A 22,165-nucleotide genomic window follows, 5' to 3' on the forward strand; every position below is an offset into this window, starting at 1 on the left:
CAAATGGCTAAAAAGCTGCTTGTTTGTGCTATTTTTAAAATAATTGGGTGTGGACAAATTTGCCTTTGGCTCAGGCAGGCTTTGAGCTAATGGGCCTCAGCTGCAGAGAAGGTTGAACCTGGGGGCCAACAGGCAGGCTCATTTGTCTCACAGGCTAGGGAAGCTCCCCAAGATTAGCGTAGAGCTGAAAGAAGAGAATCTGGAGGTTCCTGGCTAAATCCTTCCTACTAGTTCTCCCTGCTAGTGAGAAACAGCGGCGGGAGGGGAGGGGGCGCTTATAAAACGGCCCGAAGATGAGAATTCTGAAATTTTGTTGAGACTCTGAAGTGCCACAAGTCAGGACCAAAAGTACTGGAAGCAAACCATCTGTGGCTGAAAACGCCATGGGTGGGCCTCAGTAAAGCTGGCCTTCTGGTGGTTTCTCAAAGCAGGGCTTGGATTCTGATCTTTTGGCACTCGGGTGTCATAATCGGTGGCGGTGCAGGTTTGTAATCCCAGAACTGGGGAGGTAGAAGCAGGAGGATCGGGAGTTCAAGGCCAGCCTTGACCTTGAAGCTACTGAGTGCAGGGTGAGCCTGGGTTAAGGCAGCCTATCTAAAAATAAATAATATATAATGCTATTTCACATCTCAAAATGGCCTGCCTGCTTGCGTCTGCTTTGCAAGCTGGTTTGAATTAACACTGGTTAAGAAATCTGACTTCTCTTTAGTCATGTGGGGCAATCACATGGAGGAAAAGCTGAGTACTTAACTGAACTTCCCCAGAAAAGGCAACACGGCTGAGAAAAGCTGTTCCTGACTGTCCCTATTTGACTGTAGTATTGCAAGTAAATAAACAAAATGCTATTGCTTTAAGAGCATTAGACTTTTGTAGGCTGTTAGAAGTGGGTAATTGAAGCTTCATTCACCTATGGGCCACAATCAAACTTGCAGTTTTCTGTGTAGTGAAGAAAATCTTGGTTCATTATATTGGGTTAAGATGGTTCCCCAGACATCAAAATGTTCTGTGTTGTAAAGATATGTCTTCTTCTTCATATTGCTTCTGGGAAAGGTTTTGGTTGGTTTGGTTTGGTTTGGTTGGTGGTTTTTTGAGACAGGGGTTCTCTGAGTAGCCTTAGCTGTCCTGGACTCACTCTGGAGACCAGGCTGGCCTCGAACTCACAGAGGTCTGCCTGCCTCTGCCTCTCTGAGTGCTGAGATTACACGCATGTGCCATCAGGCATGGATGCTTCTGGGAAAGTTTTAAAACACAGTATTAATCATGGAGAGATAATGAAAGTCAAGATAGTAGAGTTAGAAGTGAGGTAATAGAACTATGGAAATTTGAGATGTTAGAATTTTACCAGACATGGACATCCAAACAAATATCATTAAAAAGATCAAAGGCAAGATTGAGAACTTGCACAGAAAATCCCAACAAGTTACATGTGAATATGCATGTTTATAAATTGACAAGCTAATTCTAGCACATATTACCCAGAAGTCCCTGTTCCCTGTGTTGGATGCCGACTCAGGAACTGAGGCTTACGTATAGCTACCCTGCCACCCGAGAGAGATCAGAACTTTTAAAGAAGTACATGAAAGCCGGGTGTGGTGGCGCATGCCTTTAATCCCAGCACCTGGGAAGCAGAGGCAGGTGGATTGCTGTGAGTTCGAGGCCAGCCTGGTCTACAGAGCAAGTTCAGGATACTCAAGGATACATAGAGAAACCCTGTCTTGAAAAAAAAAAAAAAAGAAAGGAAATACATGAAAGAACTTGCTCCTTAAGGTGCGGAGATGACCAATGGAATATAGTGGATTCTAGCAATCCAGAGGAAAGACTTTGAAATATCGTGTAGTGTCCCCCAGAAGATAACATCAAATAACAATGCAATAAGGGGAGTTGTATTCAGTATAAATAACCAATGAAAGATTCATATGCAGCACATATAGAATATTTTCTTAGATCCTACAAATTAATTTTAAAAGCCAAACTAAAAGTTGTAAAAAACAGAAACATACTATTTCCAAAAGTCTTCCTATATAATTATATATAGTATATAATTAGCCTTATTACAAATCATAATATTACATATACATATATAAATAGAGACTATTTATATAGGCATATACAGACTCAGACTGACCAACATTAAGATGCTCGTTCATTCCAGATGTTACGGTATTTACTTTCTGCATATTCACTTGGGCCTCACCGGGGTCCGAGAGGACATAGTGGTCTTGATTCTCCACTGTCACACGTAGCTTCAGACATTCCATGATCACACTCTTGGTAGGTTTCTAATTTTACAGGCTGTGGTTATGGCAATTCATCTTCGAGTCTGCCACCGGTCTCAGTGTCATCAAGGGCAATCTTCCCTAGAAAAAGGTCTAATATTTCCAATATGATGCCAGGTTTTGCTCTTCTTATTATAACCCATGACTATATTTTTCTAATGAAAATGTCTACGTACACTTTGGTCAGTTTTTCTCCCAGTTTTCTCCCCCCTCCCTTCCCCACCTAACTTCATGCTTGGGTTCTACCCTCACAACATTTAATACTTTCTCTCTCTCAAAAACCAAATAAACAACCCCCCCAAATACAAAACAGTCACAGCAAACAAAATATTCAATAAGATTTAAAAAAAAAAAAGTCAAAACGAAGCAAAAAGCCCAGTTAGTCCGAACTCTACCACTGGGTTCTAGAATACAGGACTAAGTCCGTGGCTGCTCTGCTCTTCAGCAGCTGCAGGTCGATGTCTGCTGAAAGGCTGGAGAGGGCACAAGTTTCCTGGCTGAATAAGGAAGTCAGAAAGAAATGGAGATAGGTTCAGAATAGTAAGCAACGGAGAAAAGCCGAGTTAAGAGGCAGAAATGTCTTGAGCAGGAGGAAGACAGCTAGAGAGACAGCCATGCCTCAGTGGAATGTGGCTGAGTACACTGCAAAAGCTCTCCTCTGACACCCCAGCCCATGGAGGGAGAGCTGAGTGAACTGGTCAGAACCTGCCTCGGGTGGCTCAGAAGCTGCTGGAGGGCAGGAAGCAGGTGTCTTCTGCGAGAGTTAGCTATCACCTCCTGATCGTCTCTGCTCTTGGAAAGCACACAGAGGTTTGGAGTTGAAGGCTCACATCCCAGTTGAATACCATGCCACGTTTACGTGTAAAATTAGAAATAGTTAGAGACACCTTTAAGACTAACAGGTGATTGTTCTATTTAAACGTAGTCCCAGCCCTTCCTCGAATCGAGTCCCCGACATGCTTGCTCGCTCTGTAGATAACCCCCACGAAGGTGGGATGCTCAGTGAGCTCACCTGCTCGAGCAGTTGTGTTATTTTGGCAGCTGCCCCTGCCTCACCATCTGTGCCAAGGAAACTCAGAGCCAAGAGCGTCTGCCAAGAGGAGTCAAAACACTGCTGACAACCGGGGCTTGGATTTGCTACAGATGGAGGCGTTCCAGCCCTCCAAATCAGCCAGCACCATTGTTAGAGGAATGTGATGAATGGCTTGAGCGCATCTGCCCTTGTGAGCTGACAGAGAGCCAACGGAGTAAAAAATGACAGGAAGCCAGGCTTTGGGTGCAGTCTGGGTGGGGGTTGGGGGGGTGGGTAATCAGTGTTCTACCGGAGCCTGGGAACAAGGCAGAGCGTGTGAGAATCATTTTCCGGGGAATTTTCCTCTTCTGTGCAGAGGTCATAGCCCTTCCATGGTTGGATAGCACATGGTATGGGGGAGATCTGTGGCACAGGGTGAGAATTCCAGGGCGATAACGCCATAATGAGATGTGTACTTGAAGAGCCCACGTGAGGGGTTGAGATGATAAGCACTGTACATATTCCGAGGATGTCTCTTCTGTTTTGTTTTGTTTTGTTTTCAAAACCCCCTCTGGCTCAGGAATGGGTCGTTATAATGCAACAAAACCTGAATTTCTAGGTGTTTCAAGAGATTTTGTCACGGGAGCTTCAGGATGCTTTTCCTGGATCCTAAGTCTGTGTGCACTGTCTAGATTTTTCCTTCTGTTCCACTGATCCTTGCTTTTTATTGTTTCAAAAACAATTTATTTTGAGACAGATTGGCTTTGAACTCAACACCCTCCTCCCCTGACCTCTTGTGTGCTGGAACTGTAGGTGTGTCCACCCCGCTTGGCTGGTTTTCTTAAATCCTGTCCCAGAGCCCAGTCTCTGGACTTCTTGGACCACTTTCTTTGGACTCTCTTGCAGTTTCATGATTTAAACATCAGTCACCTCTAAGAACTTCCCAATATGTGTCTCTTATAGTAGCTTCTTTCTGAACTCTGGACTCACAGTTCTCTGGATCCACTTCAGATTTTAATAGGCATCTCAGAGTGTTCAAAATAGAACTTTTAGACCCCATTAAAACTTTCTCAGGACGAAAAGGCCCCTTTCTGTCTCATGAAACGGTAATTCCCAGCTCTGTGTACTCAGGCCTAAACTTTGCTGTTATTCTCTTCTTTCTTTCTTCTATACCCACCCCTCCCCCATCCCAATCATCATCTCTCACAAATACCCAGAGCCTGTTCGTTCTGTGTTCCTCTACCATGTGAACTTCTGCCTGTATCACCGCAAGAGGCCCTGGAAGCACTGCCCGCTTTTGCCTTGGCCATCCTGAAAATGAAGCTGGGTGTACTGACGATCTCAGCATACGCTGGTGGTCTCTTATTTCACACAGACTAAAGCTAGAAATGTTAATGTTAAGATACCAGTACAGCAGCCTGTAGCACATGGCCTAAGAGTCAAATTGCCCGTGCTTCAGGCCGACATGTGACTTTTTGCTGTGTGATTCTGAGCAAGATGCTTAGCTTTCCAGCATCTATATGTTCTCATATGGGAAATGGGATGATAACAAAAGGGACTATAGTTCCCTTCTCATTCTTGTTGTGCGAATATTTATACCAGTATCACAAGTGATGACACGAAGCAAACACTGAAAAGGTTAATAAATGACAAAGTAGCATTTGGGGCCAGGAGCAGAGGCATCCTGACCAGTTCTGCATTTCAAAACCATGACACCAGTAGCTCTGTAAGAACTTAACGGTACACTACACGTCTCTGAAAGCAAAAAACAAACAAACAAACAAAAACAAAAACAAAAAATGTTCTGGTCAACCAAATTTAAACTCATCAACTCTGGTTATTCTGTTCTCTGTTTCTTCTGAGTTGAGTGTGGGGATGGATTGTATGTCTGGATTTACATTTCAAGCATTTTGGTACTTCCTAAGCATCCTTGATCCTTAGCTTCAAGTAGATATCCATCCACTTTTTAATCAGAAAATGTTAATGCCTAAAACAGGTGTGCTTTTTAAAAATAAAAACATTTACTATATAGAATTCAAGGGGAACAGTGGATGAGGACAGGTGGTTGACAACAATTTCCAGAATACAGTTTACATACAGCTTTAATTAAAAAAAAAAACTATTTGTATCCGTTTCCCATCTCTGCTATAACAAATTACCACAATCATGGCTAAAATAACATACCTGGGGTCAGGAGGTTCTGTTAGCAAGTATAAGCATCAGCCACCAAGCCCAGTAACCTAAGCTCCCTCCTTGGGGTCCACGTAATGGAGAGAGAACTCACTCTGACAGGTTGTCCTCTGACCCTCACATGTGCACATACTACATTGGTGTGGAAAAAAAAATCAGCATGCACAGGGCCCTGGGTTCAATCCTCAGTTTTGTAGGTCAGAAGACGGAAGTGGGTTTTACAGGGCTAAAAGCAAAGGGCATGTTCTTTAGTGCTAAGGGGAGGATTTCTCTCCTCCCAGTCCCCCCCTCCACCTCCACCCCTGCCCCATCCTCTCCTCCTCCCTTTCTCTTCAGAAAAGGGCAGGCCTCCCATGGATATCAAGGAGCCATGCCTTACCAAGCTGTAGAAGGACTAGGCACCCCCACTCCTTCTAAGGCTGGACAAAGATACCATAGGAGGAAAGGGTCCCAAACAAAGTCAAAGACAGCTTCTGCCCACCCCGTTAGGAGCCCCACAACAAGACCAAACTACATGATACTTGAACCCCAGACTCAGCTTGACAGACGTTTATTGAACGCTGAACAAAGACTGACCTGTCAGGGCCCTGAAACATTTTCAAAGTGAGTTTTTTTTTTTTAATAGAAAAATCACAACTGAGCAGGAAAAGTTCATTTCTACGCAGGTACATTGTGTCCATCTAGCCAAGAAGAGTTAATTTTTGCTTTAAGTTCATTTTATCTAGGTATCTAGACAAAGCCTTTTAAGCTGATTGGCTAGGATTTAGGATAGGGGAGCTGGTGGGGGCTTTTCGGCTTTCTGGGAGAAAGGAACATAGCAGGGCATTGTAGTTTAACTCAAACAGAAGTTACATTTATCTGTAATTCAAGCAGAACATGAATTTACCATCTTTTGTTTTATTCTAAGCAGCAAGTGCTGAATTATTGAGTTGTAAGTAAAGGACATCCTTGTGTCCGGTAGGGAGAGCTTGAGAAGTCGAACTTTATCTTACCTCGTGATCAAAATGGAGATTTAGAGACAAAACAGCTACTGTTATGCTAAAGATGAAATTAGGTGTTAACAGAGGAGCTGCGGTTATGCTAAGACTGGAGGAGCTAGAGTGATATAAAAAACTTTAAGCAGGTTCAAACATGCATAGCATAACATATATGCAAAGGGCCAAGGTTTGTCATATGCAGGCTCCCTGGTTGACACCATGAGCCCACATTAATTGAGTCTGTGGGTTTTCTTCTGTTGTCCTTGATCCCTCTGGCTCTTACCATCCTCTGCAGGATTCCTGAGCTCCATCTAATGTTTTCTGTGGGTCTCTGCATCTATTTCTGTCTGCTGCTGGGTGAAGCCTCTCTGATGGCAATTGGGCTAGGCACCAATCTATGACTATAGCAGGATATCATTAGGGATTATTTCCTTAACTTTTTTCCAGTCCCGTTTGGTTCTATCCTAGGTCTCTGGGCTATTCAGCCTCTGGGTCCAGGGCCTCCAAGCAGTATTAGGAGTAGGCTCCCTCTCCTGGCATGGGTCTCAAGCTGGACCAGTCATTTGGAGAGGAATTTTAATCCAGCAACATGGCTGCCCTGATCACATCCAAAGACCTTCTAGGTCCGTGTGATCCAGCTGCAATGCAGACATGCCCTTAAGTGTGCCCCTTTAATCCCAAACAATGACATGTAAAGTTAGTTTGTAGAAGGAAGGACCCATGTTTGAAAATGATGTTTAATTTAGTGGCAGACAAAGTGATGAATCCAAAAAAAGTTTTGACAAAATAGGAAATGCCTAGCTCTCATGAGAAGAGAGGGCAAAGAGAGGCAGCTGAAGAGGGAACAGCACAGAGGGAGAGAGCGAGGAAACGCTTTTATCTGGAGAATGGTTCAGAGACGGGCTGCAGAGAGAGGAAACAAGCTAAACACAGGTGAAAACGGAGTGAGCCAAAGGATGAGAAAACAGAAGATTAGAATATATTGCTGAAGTTAGTATTATGCCAAGCAGAGCAATTCAGTCAGCAGCTGAGAGAAGCCACTTTGAATCAGTCAGCTTGGAGAGGAGTTTTGAGCCAGAACAGCTAACTTGAACCAGCTAGAGTTTGGAAAGAACCAAGAAAGGGTGTTTTTATTCAGCAGTATGTCTCAGAGGCATGGTGATACCTCCAGATGTATCAGGATTGTTTTAGCTCTCCTGAGTATTTCTGTTTTTTCTATATATGAGGTTGAATATTTTTCTTTCAAGGCCTGTAAAGAATCATGCCAGAGATAGATTGCTTTGTGTAAGATGGTCGTTTTTTACTATGTTGTTTCCTGCTGATACGTGATGGGAGCGTGGGAGATCTTTCCATCTTCTTCTACCTTCTCTCGTTTCTTTTTTTCAAAGACTCAAAGTTCTTGTCATACAGGCCTTTCCCCTGCTTGGTTAGAGTTACACCAATATATTTTATATTATTTGTGGCTATTATAAAGGGTGTTGCTTCCTTGATGGCTTTCTCAGCCCGCTTATCATTTGTATAAAGGAGGGCTACTGGTTTCTTTGAGTTACTTTTGTGTCCAGCCACGTTAATGAAGGTGTTTTCAGCTGTAGCAATTCCCTGGTAGAATTTTAGGGTTCCCCTATGTATACTATCATGTCATCTACAAATAACGAAGCTTTGACTTTTCCTTTCCAATTTGTATCCCCGTGATCTTCTTTAGCTGTCTTTTTGCTCTAGCTAGGACTTCAACTACCATATTGAAGAGATACAGAGAGAGTGGACAGCTTTGTCTTGTCCCTGATGTTAGTGGAATTGCTTTAAGTTTCTCTTCATTTAATTTTATGCTAGTTATAGGCTTGCTGTATATTACCTTTATTATGTTTAGGTATATCTCTTGTATCTCTGATCTCTCTAATGCTTTTATCATGTAGGGGAGTTGGATTTTGTCAAAGGCTTTTTCAGTCAGCATCTAATGAGATAATCATTAGACAGATTTTCATATGTTGAACCATTTCTGTATCTCTGGGATGAAGCCTATTGGTTAATGGTGGATGATCTTTTTTGATATGTTCTTGGATTTGGTTTGCGATTATTTTATTAAGTACTTTAATAGGTGTGATTTTTTTCAGTTTACTTTACAGGTTGTTTTTTTGCAATATGTGATGCTTTTATGTTCTGCACATGAGCTTTTATTGCAGCACTAAAATGAAACGTTCTGTCTGAATCAACACAGCACACAGCAGTGTTTGGTGCCTGTGTGCACCCAGGATGGGCACGTGAGGGAGAATGGTCATGTGGAATTTTAACTGATGGTCATACAGTTGATTTTTTTAGTGGAAAAAGAAAGTGAAGGCTCAATTTTGCATATGGCTTTAATCATTTGAATTATTTCTTGAGGGAAGTGAGAGAAATGGCTACGGGCTAGAAGGCTGTATAGCTGACTCAATAATCCATTATACGGGTTGCTGCATGTACCTAAGAGCCCAACCCAGAACACAGACAGACCCTGCAGGATCCCCACGGGGAGGAGGAGGAACCTGGTACCCACAACAAGTCAAATATGTAGTTGGAAAGGAGAAACCAGGAGTTTGTTTAGAAACACAAAATCTAGTAAAGACATAGAGGAGACTTATGAAGGGACCCTAATGTTTGTGGTAATATAAATTTGAGTTTTTATTTTATATTTTAACTTTGAGAATATGTAACATGAAATTTTTCCATCCATTTTAGGTAGCGCTACAGTTTCTAAGTGGAATTTTAGTGTAAACCAGAATTCATAAAGACCTCCAAGTGTTGGGGTGAACTACAATCACCTTCATTTGCCAGTAGTAAGGAGTCTCAGGCACCATTTTTATTCCCCTAGTGAGAATTCCTTTGAGGATGTGGAGGGAGAAACAATGTGCTTGTTTCTACATACTGGAACCATATGACGTCGTTTAATGAGAATTGACTTTTTTTTTTTTTAAGGAAACTTAGCATCATATATAGCAACATATAAAGGATGTACAAATGAACACTGCCATTATAAAACATTGTTGTAATTTTTTTTATAAAGAGCCAATGCTTTTTCTCCTTGCTTTTAATTTTAAAAGAAAATTAGCCCTGAAACACCATCCAGACAAGAATCCAGATGACCCAACTGCCTCTGAGAAGTTTAAGGAAATAAACAACGCCCACACAATCCTCACAGACACATCAAAGAGAAACATATATGACAAGTACGGATCGCTGGGGCTCTACGTGGCCGAGCAATTTGGAGATGAAAACGTTAACACATACTTCATGCTGTCAAGCTGGTGGGCAAAGGTAAATCACTTTTTTTTTCCCCTTCAAAAACAATTTCCTGGAAGATCACTTTTTTCGGGGAGGGAACCCTACCTCATAGAAATGCCGACCTTCCTTCTATTAAACTCTTGTAAATAAAATGAGACATCATTTCCACTGAAAGCTGTTATTTGGAGACCATTTTTCTTTAGTCCATCAATTAATTATGAAATTCAACATGACTTAACAGACTTCTAGACATTAATTATATTTGAGTTTGGAGCTTCAGGTTAATTCTGACTGCTCCCCTCTTTCCCCCCTGGTGACTAATTAAGAACTGACTCATTTCTCAAAACCAAAAATAATTTATTAGCATGACAACTGTTTAATAAATTATTATAAGACAAATTTAGCCATGTGCTCTACTATCTATAGCATAGGCTACATCACCAAAGACAATACCTCGGAGAAAGAGTGGTAGTCAGGTCACAGGCTCGGCTGCAGCCTGCCTTGAGCTAGGACAGGAAAACGAGGGGAAAAGTGAAAGTTAAGTAGTAGATGACAAGCGACTGATGGGTGCCTGGTTAAGAAAACGACAATGTGTTGTAAGACTCAGTACAATCAGAATTTTAGTGCCAATTTTATTTCCTTTCCCAGGAAGCCCTAAAATATGTACATTTGGTGATGGTTTTGTATCTTTTATGAATTTTAATATTCTTTCTGATAAAAGCAACAGCTTTTTATGTAGAACACATGTATGTTCCATTAGTGTATGTTGCAGGCAGTTGACATTCGTGTAAGTGTGGTAAATGCTAATTTAGAAAATCCTGCTCTCCAGAAAAGGCAGGATTCATGTTGAGTAGAATTTTGGTTGCTGTTTCCTTCCACTTAAGAATCTGGTGAGCAGCCAGATGTGGTGGTGCACACCTGTGATCCCCACACTTGGGGAGGCAGAGGCATGTAGGTCTCTGTGAGTTCAAGGCCAGCCTGGTCTACGAAGGGAGTCCAGGACAGCCAGGGCTACACAGAGAAGAAAAGAAAAAAAAATAATTGGATGGACAAGAAAATGTTTTTTATAGGTAAGCACTGAGAGACGGTCTGTACTACAAAGTCCCACTTGCATTCTGATAACTATCCCAGATCCCACTGACCCTTCTGTATGGAGGACTCTGGAGAAAGACGGTGTTGAACTTGGAATATAGAGTGAGAAGATCCATTCTGACACTGTCATTGATGAGGGCGGGCTAGCATTGGTATAACAGTGCCATTGATGAGGGTGGGCTAGCATTGGTATAACAGTGTCATTGATGAGGGTGGGCTAGCATTGGTATAACAGTGTCATTGATAAGGGTGGGCTAGCATTGGTATAACAGTGTCATTGATGAGAGTGGGCTAGCATTGGTATAACAGTGTCATTGATGAGAGTGGGCTAGCATTGGTATAACAGTGTCATTGATGAGGGTGGGCTAGCATTGGTATAACAGCGCCATTGATGAGGGTAGGCTAGCATTGGTATAACAGTGCCATTGATGAGGGTAGGCTAGCATTGATATAACAGTGTCATTGATGAGGGTGGGCTAGCATTGGTATAACAGTGTCATTGATGAGGGTGGGCTAGCATTGGTTTAACAAAATGGGCTTTTGTGGAGTTGCCTGGGAACCTTACTTCCAGATATGATGCTACTGTCATGGAAACAAAGACCTACAGTCCAGCTAACCACACACGGTTACCTTATACTGTGCGTTGTCTTTCTAAAGGTGAGAATAGCTTGTCTTGTCCACGAAGCTGAAGAAACCCATCAAAATCCCTATAGACAAGCCTCGGTCATGCGGTAGCAAAGAGACACGACACAGAGCAATTGTAGGCTCGTTAGTGAACAAGTTGTTTGTGCTTGTTCCCTGGAAGAAACAAATCATTTGTTTGCCTATTGTTTTGTATACTCATTAATTCAGTAGGAACTACGTGTCTGCAGCATGTCAGGTGCTAATCCCCCTGGCACACGGGGCTGGAGGATGACTAACGGTTGTAGCTGGTAAGACATTCCTGTCAGCCAATCTGTGTTCCTAACCGTCAGCAAGAAGGAATTACAGATCTGAGTCGGTACAGTTGGGATACTAAGGACAGACAGTGGTTGTTTTGGGATGGGAAAGGGATCAAAAAGGTGATTTTTTAGGTGATGTTAGCCAACAGGTGGGTAGGAAATGAATGGGCAGGGATGCCTAGACAAGCAAATCCGCACAGAGAGTGGAGCTGTGTGGCAGGAACAGGGTTGCCCTAGGGCTGGGAGAGTTGGCAGGAGAGTTCTCTCCAGCCGCCCTGAGTGGGCCAGAGGGAAAGGAAGCAAGAGCAGAGGGAGACCGGCGATAGGCCACCGAAGTGTCCAGGATCTGCAGGGCCCTCTGACCCAAACAGAGAAGAGAGGGAGGATGGAGGGGTCGACTGTGCAGGGTCCTGTTACTCACAGCCCACGCCTGTGGAGGGGAGGGCAGTGCTCTTCTGTGTGCTGAGGATTTACTCTCTCCGACCACGTGAGCTTGCCAAGCTCCCCTGACCAGTGACTGTTCTGTCCAGTGCCCGTCTGCTTTCTGTTTTGCTTTGCTTTACCTGCTCTTAGTACTCACAGTAGCCTAGGAAAAAAGAGGAAAAGCTCTGGCCTTTATTACTCTGGCTGAAAGTAATTTCCTTTAGGTCTCATTTGTACAAATGTTTGTGACGGGGGTGGGGGAGGGGAGGGCAGGGAGTGATTTCAGAGGAACTTAAAAGATTGTTTGCACAGGTAAGGATGAGTGTGTGACGTGCAGGGTAGACTGGGGTGTCTTTAAGCCTCTGAGATACACAGCTGTGGGCTGTTTCCGGGGTCCTCCTCCGCTCCCCACCACTGACGCAGACTACACTCGGCCTCTGTTTCCCCCAGACCCTGTTCATCATCATCGGCCTCCTGACCGGCTGCTATTTCTGCTGCTGCCTTTGCTGCTGCTGCAACTGTTGTTGTGGGCATTGTCGGCCCAAGTCATCCACACCAGAAGAGGACTTCTATGTGTCACCAGAGGACCTTGAGGAGCAGATCAGGACCGACATGGAGAACGGTAAAGTGACATCAGAGAAGCGGTCATGGGCATCACTGCCTCTGACTAGGTACCAGCTGTTGCTAAAGTAAGAGGTCCAACAACCAGAGTCGCCACCTCCCCATCCACCAGCATCGGTGGGCATCTGGGAGGAGGTGAAGGGCATTTGTCTTGACCGAGCAGACAGAAAGGCTAGATTTAGCATTATCAGAGGGAAATCACGAAGTGCCCATGATGACATAAAACAAGTATGGTTGACCGTCTCCTTGTAAGAGGCATGGGTTCCGGCCTCAGGGAAGTCAGGGTGAGAGTGCCCAGGGCCAGAGCTAAGGAAGAAACTTCTCCCGCAAGATGCACTTCAGTCTTTAGGGCCTCCATTGAAACAGGAGGGCCTGGCAAGACACGGCTGTGGCTCTGGGAGAGGAGCAAGAGTTAGACTCCTCTGCGCCCTCTGGAATGTAGCTTCTTGCCCACTTGGACGCACAGATAGCCTTAAGGCAGCATGCAGCTTGAGCTCTGCTTGCGCAGGCACGTCTGCTGTCCGTGTGCCTGTATCCCTGTAATGCATTGCTTTGTTCTTTAAGTTCATTCTATCCAGAAAGAAGAAGGGGGGGGGGGACAAAAACCAACCTCACAGAATTCAAAATACCAGATATCTGGGCATGGTGGTGCATACCTTTAATCTCAGCAGTTGGGAGTCAGAGGCAGATGGATGGATGTGAGTTCGAGGCCAGCCTGGATTACAAAGCAAGCCCAAGACAGCCAAAATAACACAGAGAAACCCTGTCTCAAGAAAACCAAAAAACCAAACCAAACAAAACCAAACAAACAAAAATCCAACCCAACAAGAAACAACATCAAAATATCAGAGATAGTTTATGGTCTTTGGATAGTATCTTTGTTTAAGCAAGCGAGGATCAAACCTGCCACTGTACTGCTGTCTTGAAACAACTCTCACTGTCATTTTCTCCTGTGCAGCACAGTATTATCATGGGTTTCAGACTTTATCACTATTTCTCACTCCCAAGGCCCCAACAAACAGCTGAAGGAATTACTTGTTGAAAGAGGCACAGTTCTCAGAACGGCTGGAGCTAGGATGGCGCACTGCCTTGTCTCTCCTGTCACAGTGAAGCAACACCAGAGACCAGCTAAAGGCTCCCATGGGCTCTCTAGTCCCATAGGGAGCAGTGCTAAGTAACATCCTGTGGGAATGGACCACCTAGACTCCAGCACTATGATGTCTTTAATCATGTGAATAGTGCTAAGTCCCAGGTACTCGGAGTTGGGAGCCCAGAGAGGGCTGAGGGTTTTGTTTGTTTTTATTTGTTGTTTTTTTCTCTTTCTGCCAACTGTAATGCCTTGCTATGGGCATGGTTAGCCAGTGGCTATGAGTATTCTGCCCATTTCTTGTTACTAATATTGGAACCAAACTGTGGGCTGACGGTGAAATACAATTATTATATTTTTACTTTGCATTACTTTGGATAGAAAGCAACAAATACTAATTTTTAAAATAAGGGAGAACTGAAGGAACAGCGCACGGGATCACTAACAAATGAATTAAGTAATGCTAGTTACATGGAAAGGCCTTCTCATTAGGCAGAGGTGGGGTCTGTGTCACAACTTGCTCATGAGTAACAATTCCCAGGCACGGGGTGCATATGATCTTGTAAAGCAGGTGTTTAACAATAAGGAAGAAAATGCCACTCTTCACTCTGTGGCTACAGTTCATTTTCTCTGGGTGTAACTTAACAGGAACACCAGGAAACTAATCTTTAATGAAACTGAAGTGACAGTTCCTGCAAGGGGAGAGGCGGGGTGCAGGGGTAGTCTGTGGGGTGTAGTGTATTGTATTCAGTTTCTGTGGGTGCAGCATCACAATATCATGTCAGGCACTATTGTCTACACTGACCACATGATCTTCCTGTTACATCATCAGTTAGTCTAATACTCAGCTGCTGAAGGAGCACAGGGAGAGACAGTCCCACTCTGTTGACATTGTCTTAACTTTTTCGTCTTTATTTTTTGTTCTAGCTTGCATCATCTTTATCATTTTTAAGCCAGAATGCAAAGTAAAGAGTTGCACTGTGTCATTTCCAATTCTTCCTTAGCTTCCCGTGTGTAGTAGGAAAGTCTAACTCTGGGTGAATTGAACCCAGATCTCCACCCTTAACCTGAAAAGCCTCACTGTCCTTCCTCTGTTATGTTGGCTAAAAGCTCCAGAGGTCATCTCCATAGACCTTGGTGGAAGATGTCTTTTCTGGAACAGAAACTTAGACGAGGTGCCAGCTTCTCCCCAGGGCTCCTCCCCGCTGGGTGATTGGTGATGGGTCTGTGCTCCTCTGGCTGTTCGGATACTCCAGAGCTAGCAACTCCACGCCGAGGTCAGATCTGTAATCCTGTCCTACAGCTTCTGTACTCCTACTATATAAACCTTAAAGAATCTTAACACAGAGGAACAGCTTTCTCTTATTTATAAATATCTGAGATTTCTTATGTTTGGAGACTCAGGTTTTATGGTTCCTGAAATTTATGCAAGCTGACAGGCCTGTTTAAGAAAATAACGCAGAGTTCTGAACATGAGCATTTGCTTAAAATGAAAGTAATAACAACAAATTAATGAACTTAAAAATGGAAAATTCCATGTATCTCATAAAATCAGGGAGAAACCCAGTTATTTAATGATCTGCTCATATGTGTGATATTTTCCTATGACTGCATTTTATTTGACTGTGTATTCATGCAACATAAATTTACTATATCATTTTATGTACAAAAATATAAAAATTAACTCTCCCTTTCCTCTATTGTATTTGACCAAAATGTGTTGTTGTTGTTGTTGTTGTTGTGGTTGTGGTTGTTGTGGTTATTGATGAGTTAGAATAGCTTAGTCTAGCTTTACAGCTCATATTGACAGGGTTGTATAAGACTAGAGATTATCATTAAATTTGGGAAGCCTATCTAGTTTACTTAACAAATGTAAGATTTGGGAGACTTTTCCTCAGAGAGCGATTTTACCCTGTACAGCTCACACTGTGTTGGCATTATAACACCTAATCCTCCTGTGGGGCAGAGCCCGGAGGACACATTCATATGGTGTGTCCCAGTCTCTGGTGTGTGTTTTAATGTCCTCCCAGCACATGGATTGGCATGCTAAGCTGCAGGAGCATTCTTTAAACCATTCTTACACCTACATAGGTAACAGTAACCAGATATTCCCAGACCTGCTGCAAACCATAAAATCAAGTCCCACTAAACTTAAATGAAACTTATCTGTAACTCTGTTTCCCTTTGACAAAATCTCTTAATAGGTCTTTTGTATGCATTGTCAAAAGAGATGCCATGAAAAAAGGTTAATGTGGAAAGAGACAATGCTTTGCCTAGTTTTCATAAAAAATGGCTTTTGATTGTAGTCTATGCAAGTGGACTCCTAGAAGCTTCTGTCCTGGTAAGGGTCTCCGTGGCTGAAGGCTCAGTAACTGTGCACCGAGTCCACCATTGCTCTCACAACACCTGGCTGTGAGGAGCTGTGACTCACTTGTGGTCAGTGGTGATGGTTAGGTTCAGATTTGCATCCCAGTAATTTGGAGACATATTAGCTACTGGTGATTTTAATGCAAATTAAGACTGGTAGGGAGGGGAAAACCAGACCGTGTCTGAGGGCTGTGTTTTTGGTCTGGTCTGAATGGTGGCACTAAACACATTTCCTTCAGAAGGGGAAAGAAGAGGGAGCTAGTTGGCATGAATAGAATAGTGTGTAGATTAATAGGTGAGCCAGGGGTTTATAGTAGTAGTTCATCTAAGTGTATCCATCTGGTTATCCTGTGCTTAGAGATTTGATCCACAAGTGAATATTATACCTGGAAATTTACTTTTTTGTGTGTGTATGAATGCTGATTTTAATCAAAGGCAGCATTTCTTTCTCCTGTTATTTTTTCATTCAGAAATGCTGAAATATGAAATATAATAAAATTAATATGGGGCCATTCTCCCTTCAGAACAAAAATTACCAATTGCTGAACTTTCTCCTTTTATACCTTGCTAAACCAACAACAAAAACAACAACAGCAACAACAAAAAAGTCTAGGAGTTAGGTAGAGTTGGGACTTATGATCCTTCCCCATTGGCCATGGTTGGCTTCATCTTGTACAGGTCTTATAGATATAGCCACAGTCTCTGTGAGTCCATATAAGCACTGGCTCCATCGTGTCCGGAAAATACTGCTTCCCTGCAAAGGCTTCCTTACTTCTGGCTGTTAGAATCTTTCCAGCCTCTCTCTAGCAATGTCCCTGAGCCTTGAGGCTGTGGGGCTGGGCTCCAGCACAGCGGTTCTCCACCTTCCTAAAGCTGTGACCCTTATGTTCCTCCCCAGCCTCAACATTGTTTCCATTGCTACTTCAGATACGCACCTTTGCTACTGTTACGAATCATAATGTGAACATCTGTGTTTCCCGATGGTCTTAGGCAACCCCTGTGGAAGGGTCATTTGGCACCCAGAGGCCACGCCCCACAGGTTGAAAACCCCTGCTCTAGCTGATGCACTTACTTCCATGTACATGTGGCAGCGCTGAGTTCACTCTATGTGTTGAGAGAAAGGCGAGCACACATGAGGTCGGGAGAGGGAGGGAATGATGGGTTCGATCAAGACACATTATATGCATGTATGAAAGTCTCGAACAGAAAAAAAAAAAAAAAGAAGAAGAAACCCTGCCAAAGAGGAACAAGAAAAGGAGTTAACTAGAAAAGTGCACTTCTGGTTGAATTAATCAAACAAAGCTATTCAGGTAAAAACTAAAAATTTCTTGTGGATCAGTTGCTTCCTTTTCATAGAAAGAGGTGAGTCTCCTATCTGAAGGAGAGGAGACCTCATAGTACTGACCTTGGATCTGGAAAATGTGATTCAGAGCACAGAAACATGTTGATTGCTTCATTGTTATTGCCGCTCACCTGGATAAAACCCATATAAATCTGCAGCTACCAAGCAGAATCAGCCATATGGCTAGTGGTCTCTGCCAAGGTCTAGGGGCATGTATCATACTTGCTGCTCAGCAGCATTCATCACGTCTGGAACTGCAGGAAAAGGGCAGCAAGGGAGACGGAAGCTCATCCTCCCTCTTTCTGTACCCTTACTTAGTCTCCCTGTCCGTGCACTGAGGCACCAATGTCTAAGAGCAATGGAAGGGATATAACACTCGAGTGTGACTACAAAGACATCATCAAGCACTAAGGCACCAGGCCAGGGCAGTAAGACCAGTGAGCCAGCCCAGAGCTACTCCCCAGCAAGGCTGCACAAAGTGCACCTTCAATGTGTGCCTGCCCCAGCATGTATGTGTGTGTGTGTGTGTGTGTGTGTGTGTGTGTGTGTGTGTGTGTGTGTGTTTGCGTGTGGTTATGGAGACTATGTTTCTAACTATATTAAATATTTATTGAGCACTAGGTATCTGTCTGACAGTATGTTAGCAGACCTGATTTCTGGAGTCTTAAGTATTATATTCTAGCAAGTAAGATTTAGAGGCAAATATTAACATAGAAACACACAGAGAGCTAGGCAATTTGCAGGCACAATAGACTTAACTTAGCAGAAGAGAAACACAGAGCCTGTGAAAGTCAACAGTAAAGGAGGTGGATTCAGGCCCTTACAGCGTCCCCAGCAGAAGCGACATTTAATGCAGAAGGGCTGAGTCTTGATACAAGGAACATTTGGTGCAGTCTTTCTGTAAGTCCTGCAGATTAAGATAGTGAATGGTGTTCTATAAAGCAGGCAAGGCTTCCAGGGAACAGTTTGATTGCTGAGTTAGGGAAGCAGCTTTGTGAAGGCAGGATTTGCAAAGAGCCTGGAACTAAGGTGTTCTTCCCCAAGGAAGGCCTCAGCCCATAAATAAGAAACATGCACAGTAGGAGCAGCGGAAAGGCCTTGACAGTCTGCCTGAGAAGAGCAAGGGCGCCAGGAACAGCAGAACAGCGAGGAGGGAGGGACGGGAGTGGAGAGAGAACCGCAGAGCCTCAGACAGAAGCAGGAGAACACTGTAAAGAGATGGACTTGCGGATGTGATGCTAAGTGAAAGAAGCTAGGCAAAGACAAGAAGCATGATTATTCCAGTCAGGTAGAAACATTTAGGGCAGTTGAGTTTGTGGAGGAGAAAACAGGTTGGTGGTTGCCAGGACCCAGGGCAAAGGGTAAGCAAGTGGCAGCTCCACTGCTTCCCCTTTCGGTCCAGAGACTCACTTGGCAGCTGGATAGACATGGTGATTTGTGCATCGACTGACTGACAACAGGCCTAAGCAGGGCAAAAAGCAGTAAGTGTGGCATATGGGAAAGTTAGGCCAGCTTTTTGTTGGCTAATTGGGAGTGGTACACAGCTGGCTGCTGAGGCAGGAGGGTGTGTAGTTAGTCTCAGCCCCAATTCGGTGAAGCGTGGTTGGGTTTTTTTAAATTCACTTCTTAGATCTTCTAATTGTTGTTGTTTTTACTAAGGAGAGACAAGCAAACATTATGGCCCAACTCTTCCTATCAGAGAAAATAAAATCACCTTTATCCTTGGTGTTCTCTGTGCACTTTTCTCCTTTCAGAAAGAATTGCCTTGGATTGTTGGCCATTTCCTACTATTAGTTTTGGTTTCACCATTATATATTTATATTCCTAGCCAGCATTCTGCACATCTTTGAATTTTAATTGGATGGCTTTTTTTTTTAAATATACAATAACATTTTCTGTAATTTGCTTTGTTCTGCTCAGAGTTATATTGCTACGATCCACTTTGTGGGTCTGATTGACTCCTCTTTCCAGAAGAACCTTTTTTTATTTTCTATCAGTCTCCCTTTGGATCACCCTAAAATTCAATGTCTGAGCCACAGGTCCTGTTTTGTCTAGATTTTATTTTGTGGACTTCATTTATTTATTCTCACGGTTATATTCTGAGAAAGTCTCTCATAATTTAGTATCCGTTCTCCTGTGGCTGAACAGTGAGTAGACTCCACTTTATTTGTGATTACAAACAGCTGATAAGGATGATCTTGTACTTATATCTTGGTGCCCCAGTGCTAAAGGAGCGTTTGTGTTTGTACATAGAAATAGAATTCTGCAGAACTAAGGATTTAATTTATATCCCTACTAAGAGCTAATGCGAGTACAGAAACACATTTTTGCTAACACTTGACACTGACTGGAAATATGTATCAGTCCAGTTTGGGGGATATGGCATAGTGCCGTGGCTCCAATTTCTACCTCTTCGTTCACTATGAAGGTTGAACACTTGTGTGCATGTGTGGTGTGTGTACATGTGTATGTAGGTCCAGTACATGCATATGTGCTCATGTGTGGAGGCCAAAGGTTGACCTAGGTAAGCGGCTCCTGAGGAACAGCACCCAAGGCTGTCTTCTGGTCTGTACATGCACTTGTCCACAGGATCATGCACAGACACCGGGGCGCACAGATGCGCGAAAACACCAAAGAGAGACAGAAGCAAGCAAAAGAAGGGAGAGATATAAATTTGTAATAGAATCTAGTTAGTTTATGGACCTAGGGATTCAAATATTACTTTCCTACTTTATTTCTTCCTGCACCTCATATTATTACATGTAGGCTAAGTCTGAGCACTCTGTCCTTCATAGTTTTTAATTGTTTATCACACTTTCTTCTTGTGTCTGTGTTACATTCTCAATAATTTGTCCAGAGAGGTCTTCTACTTCATGAGTTCCCTTTTTAGATTTTTAAAGTTTTTCAGTTTTTTAAGTGTAATTTCAGATACTTTAAACTAGATTTTTAAGTTTATTTTTTATTTTATGTTCATAGGTATTTTGCCTGGAGTTACAGACAGGTGTGAGCTGTCATGTGAGTGCTGGGAACTGAACCCAGGTCCTCTGGAGGAGCAGCCAGTGCTCTTAACCATTTAGCTCTCTCTCTAGCCCCCTAATCACTAGAATTTTAACTAATTTGAAAATCTGATAACTTTATAAACATAATTCTTTTATATTCTGTTTGATAAATGTAAAACTTGATGCATCTCTGAATCTTATTTTGCATTATTTTGTTACGATAGGCTTTCACTCAGTGCACAGTGTTTGTATGTATCTCTCTTTTACTGTGAGTGTGAGGTGTGTGTGTGTGTGTGTGTGTGTGTGTGTGTGTGTGTGTGTGTGTTTAGTATGAGCTCAAGTTTCTTGCAGTTGTCTAGGGACTTCTTAGTGCTGGGTTGAATGTGAACCCACTCGTTTCTGCTAGGTTCCTGAGAGTACACCTTGCACTGAGCACCTTTCTGGTCAATGATTATCTGTGCGTCTCCTAGAAGACAAAAAAGACATGAGCTGCCAGCTTGCCAGCTCATCCAGCAGCAGTGGGAGGTTTATGTGGGCTTAAAAGCGAGCTTGGCTCTGTGTTAAACTTCCCCTTAGGTTTCCCACCAGCGCAAGCCCTGGACGTTTAAAGCCTGCTCCAATGAGAGCCGAGCGTGCAGTTATGAACTACAAAGCTCCAGAGCTCATCCTCCAAATACACGGTATTTTTCATACATGTAGTTTTCATGAAAAACGGAATCTGGAATGTGCAGTGTCCAACTTGCGTTTAGTCATACTCCTGTAATTCACAGAACCTTAAGAATTCAGGCAATGGCTTGTGAACATGCTTGTTATTCCAACAAAACAAAACAAAACATCTACCATTTGCCCCATTACCAAGGGATCTTACTGAAAATGGGTTTGATTATTGCTTCTCTGTATTTAACCCCCCAGATATGGACTTTCCTGTTGTTCTCCAGCCTACAAATGCAAATGAGAAGACACAGCTCATCAGAGAGGGATCTCGAAGCTACTGCACAGACTCTTGATGTTCGGCCACAGAGGGTTCCCAGCGCCTCTGCTTGGTTCAGCCATGTCTCTGGGTGGTCGTGGGGGAGGTGGCAACATGAAATGCTGTGAACATATTCACGTTTGTATTTTATTTTTAGGTTAAGGGGAGGATGATTGCTACATAATTTTCTCACTTTCTCTTTGAGTAGAATTCCCAATGAAAAGCATTCAGTTTGATGAATAAAGGCCTGAAGAGTTGTTTTATGCTTCTCTCGTGAGGTAAGGCGGAGGCAGCGGACAGGTGCCATGAGTCTGACCCTCAGCTGAGCCAGATGCTGTTCTCCACACTCTAACGTTGTACTATTTCAGAGGAGAGGACACTGATCTCCCACAGCCATCTTGCTTGCCATACATGTCATACACAGAGCATGCAGAGGAGTCGAGAAGGAATTTGTGTTTGTGGAGCTCTTTGTTGGTGTTTAAAATGGGTACAGACATATGATTTAGAAGAGAAATGTCATTTACTGAAAACCAATGAGTAAAAACAGCAACAGATAGGTTTAGTGCGTGCTGTTAGGCTGGCGTCTAAAATGACTCTCTCTCTCTCTCTCTCT

At 43.2% G+C, this 22,165-nt stretch overlaps 1 protein-coding gene across 2 annotated transcripts in view; it reads left to right on the plus strand.

The window, feature by feature from the left end:
• The window catches only part of DNAJC5B (DnaJ heat shock protein family (Hsp40) member C5 beta), a 108,024-nt gene extending 86,154 nt beyond the window's left edge, over window positions 1–21,870 (plus strand). The window contains exons 4-6 of one of the 2 annotated variants that reach the window (XM_084797277.1): window positions 9,530–9,743; window positions 12,617–12,788; window positions 21,495–21,870. In XM_084797277.1, the coding sequence (XP_084653403.1) occupies window positions 9,530–9,743; window positions 12,617–12,788; window positions 21,495–21,589 (481 nt within the window). In that variant the 3' untranslated portion in view covers window positions 21,590–21,870. The remainder of the gene's footprint in view (window positions 1–9,529; window positions 9,744–12,616; window positions 12,789–21,494) is intronic. The other variant, XM_084797276.1, reaches the window with a different exon arrangement.
• Window positions 21,871–22,165: the final 295 nt, after the last annotated feature.

Source organism: Acomys minous, assembly GCF_964271855.1.
Source record: "Acomys minous genome assembly, chromosome: 9".
Taxonomy (NCBI): domain Eukaryota; kingdom Metazoa; phylum Chordata; class Mammalia; order Rodentia; family Muridae; genus Acomys; species Acomys minous.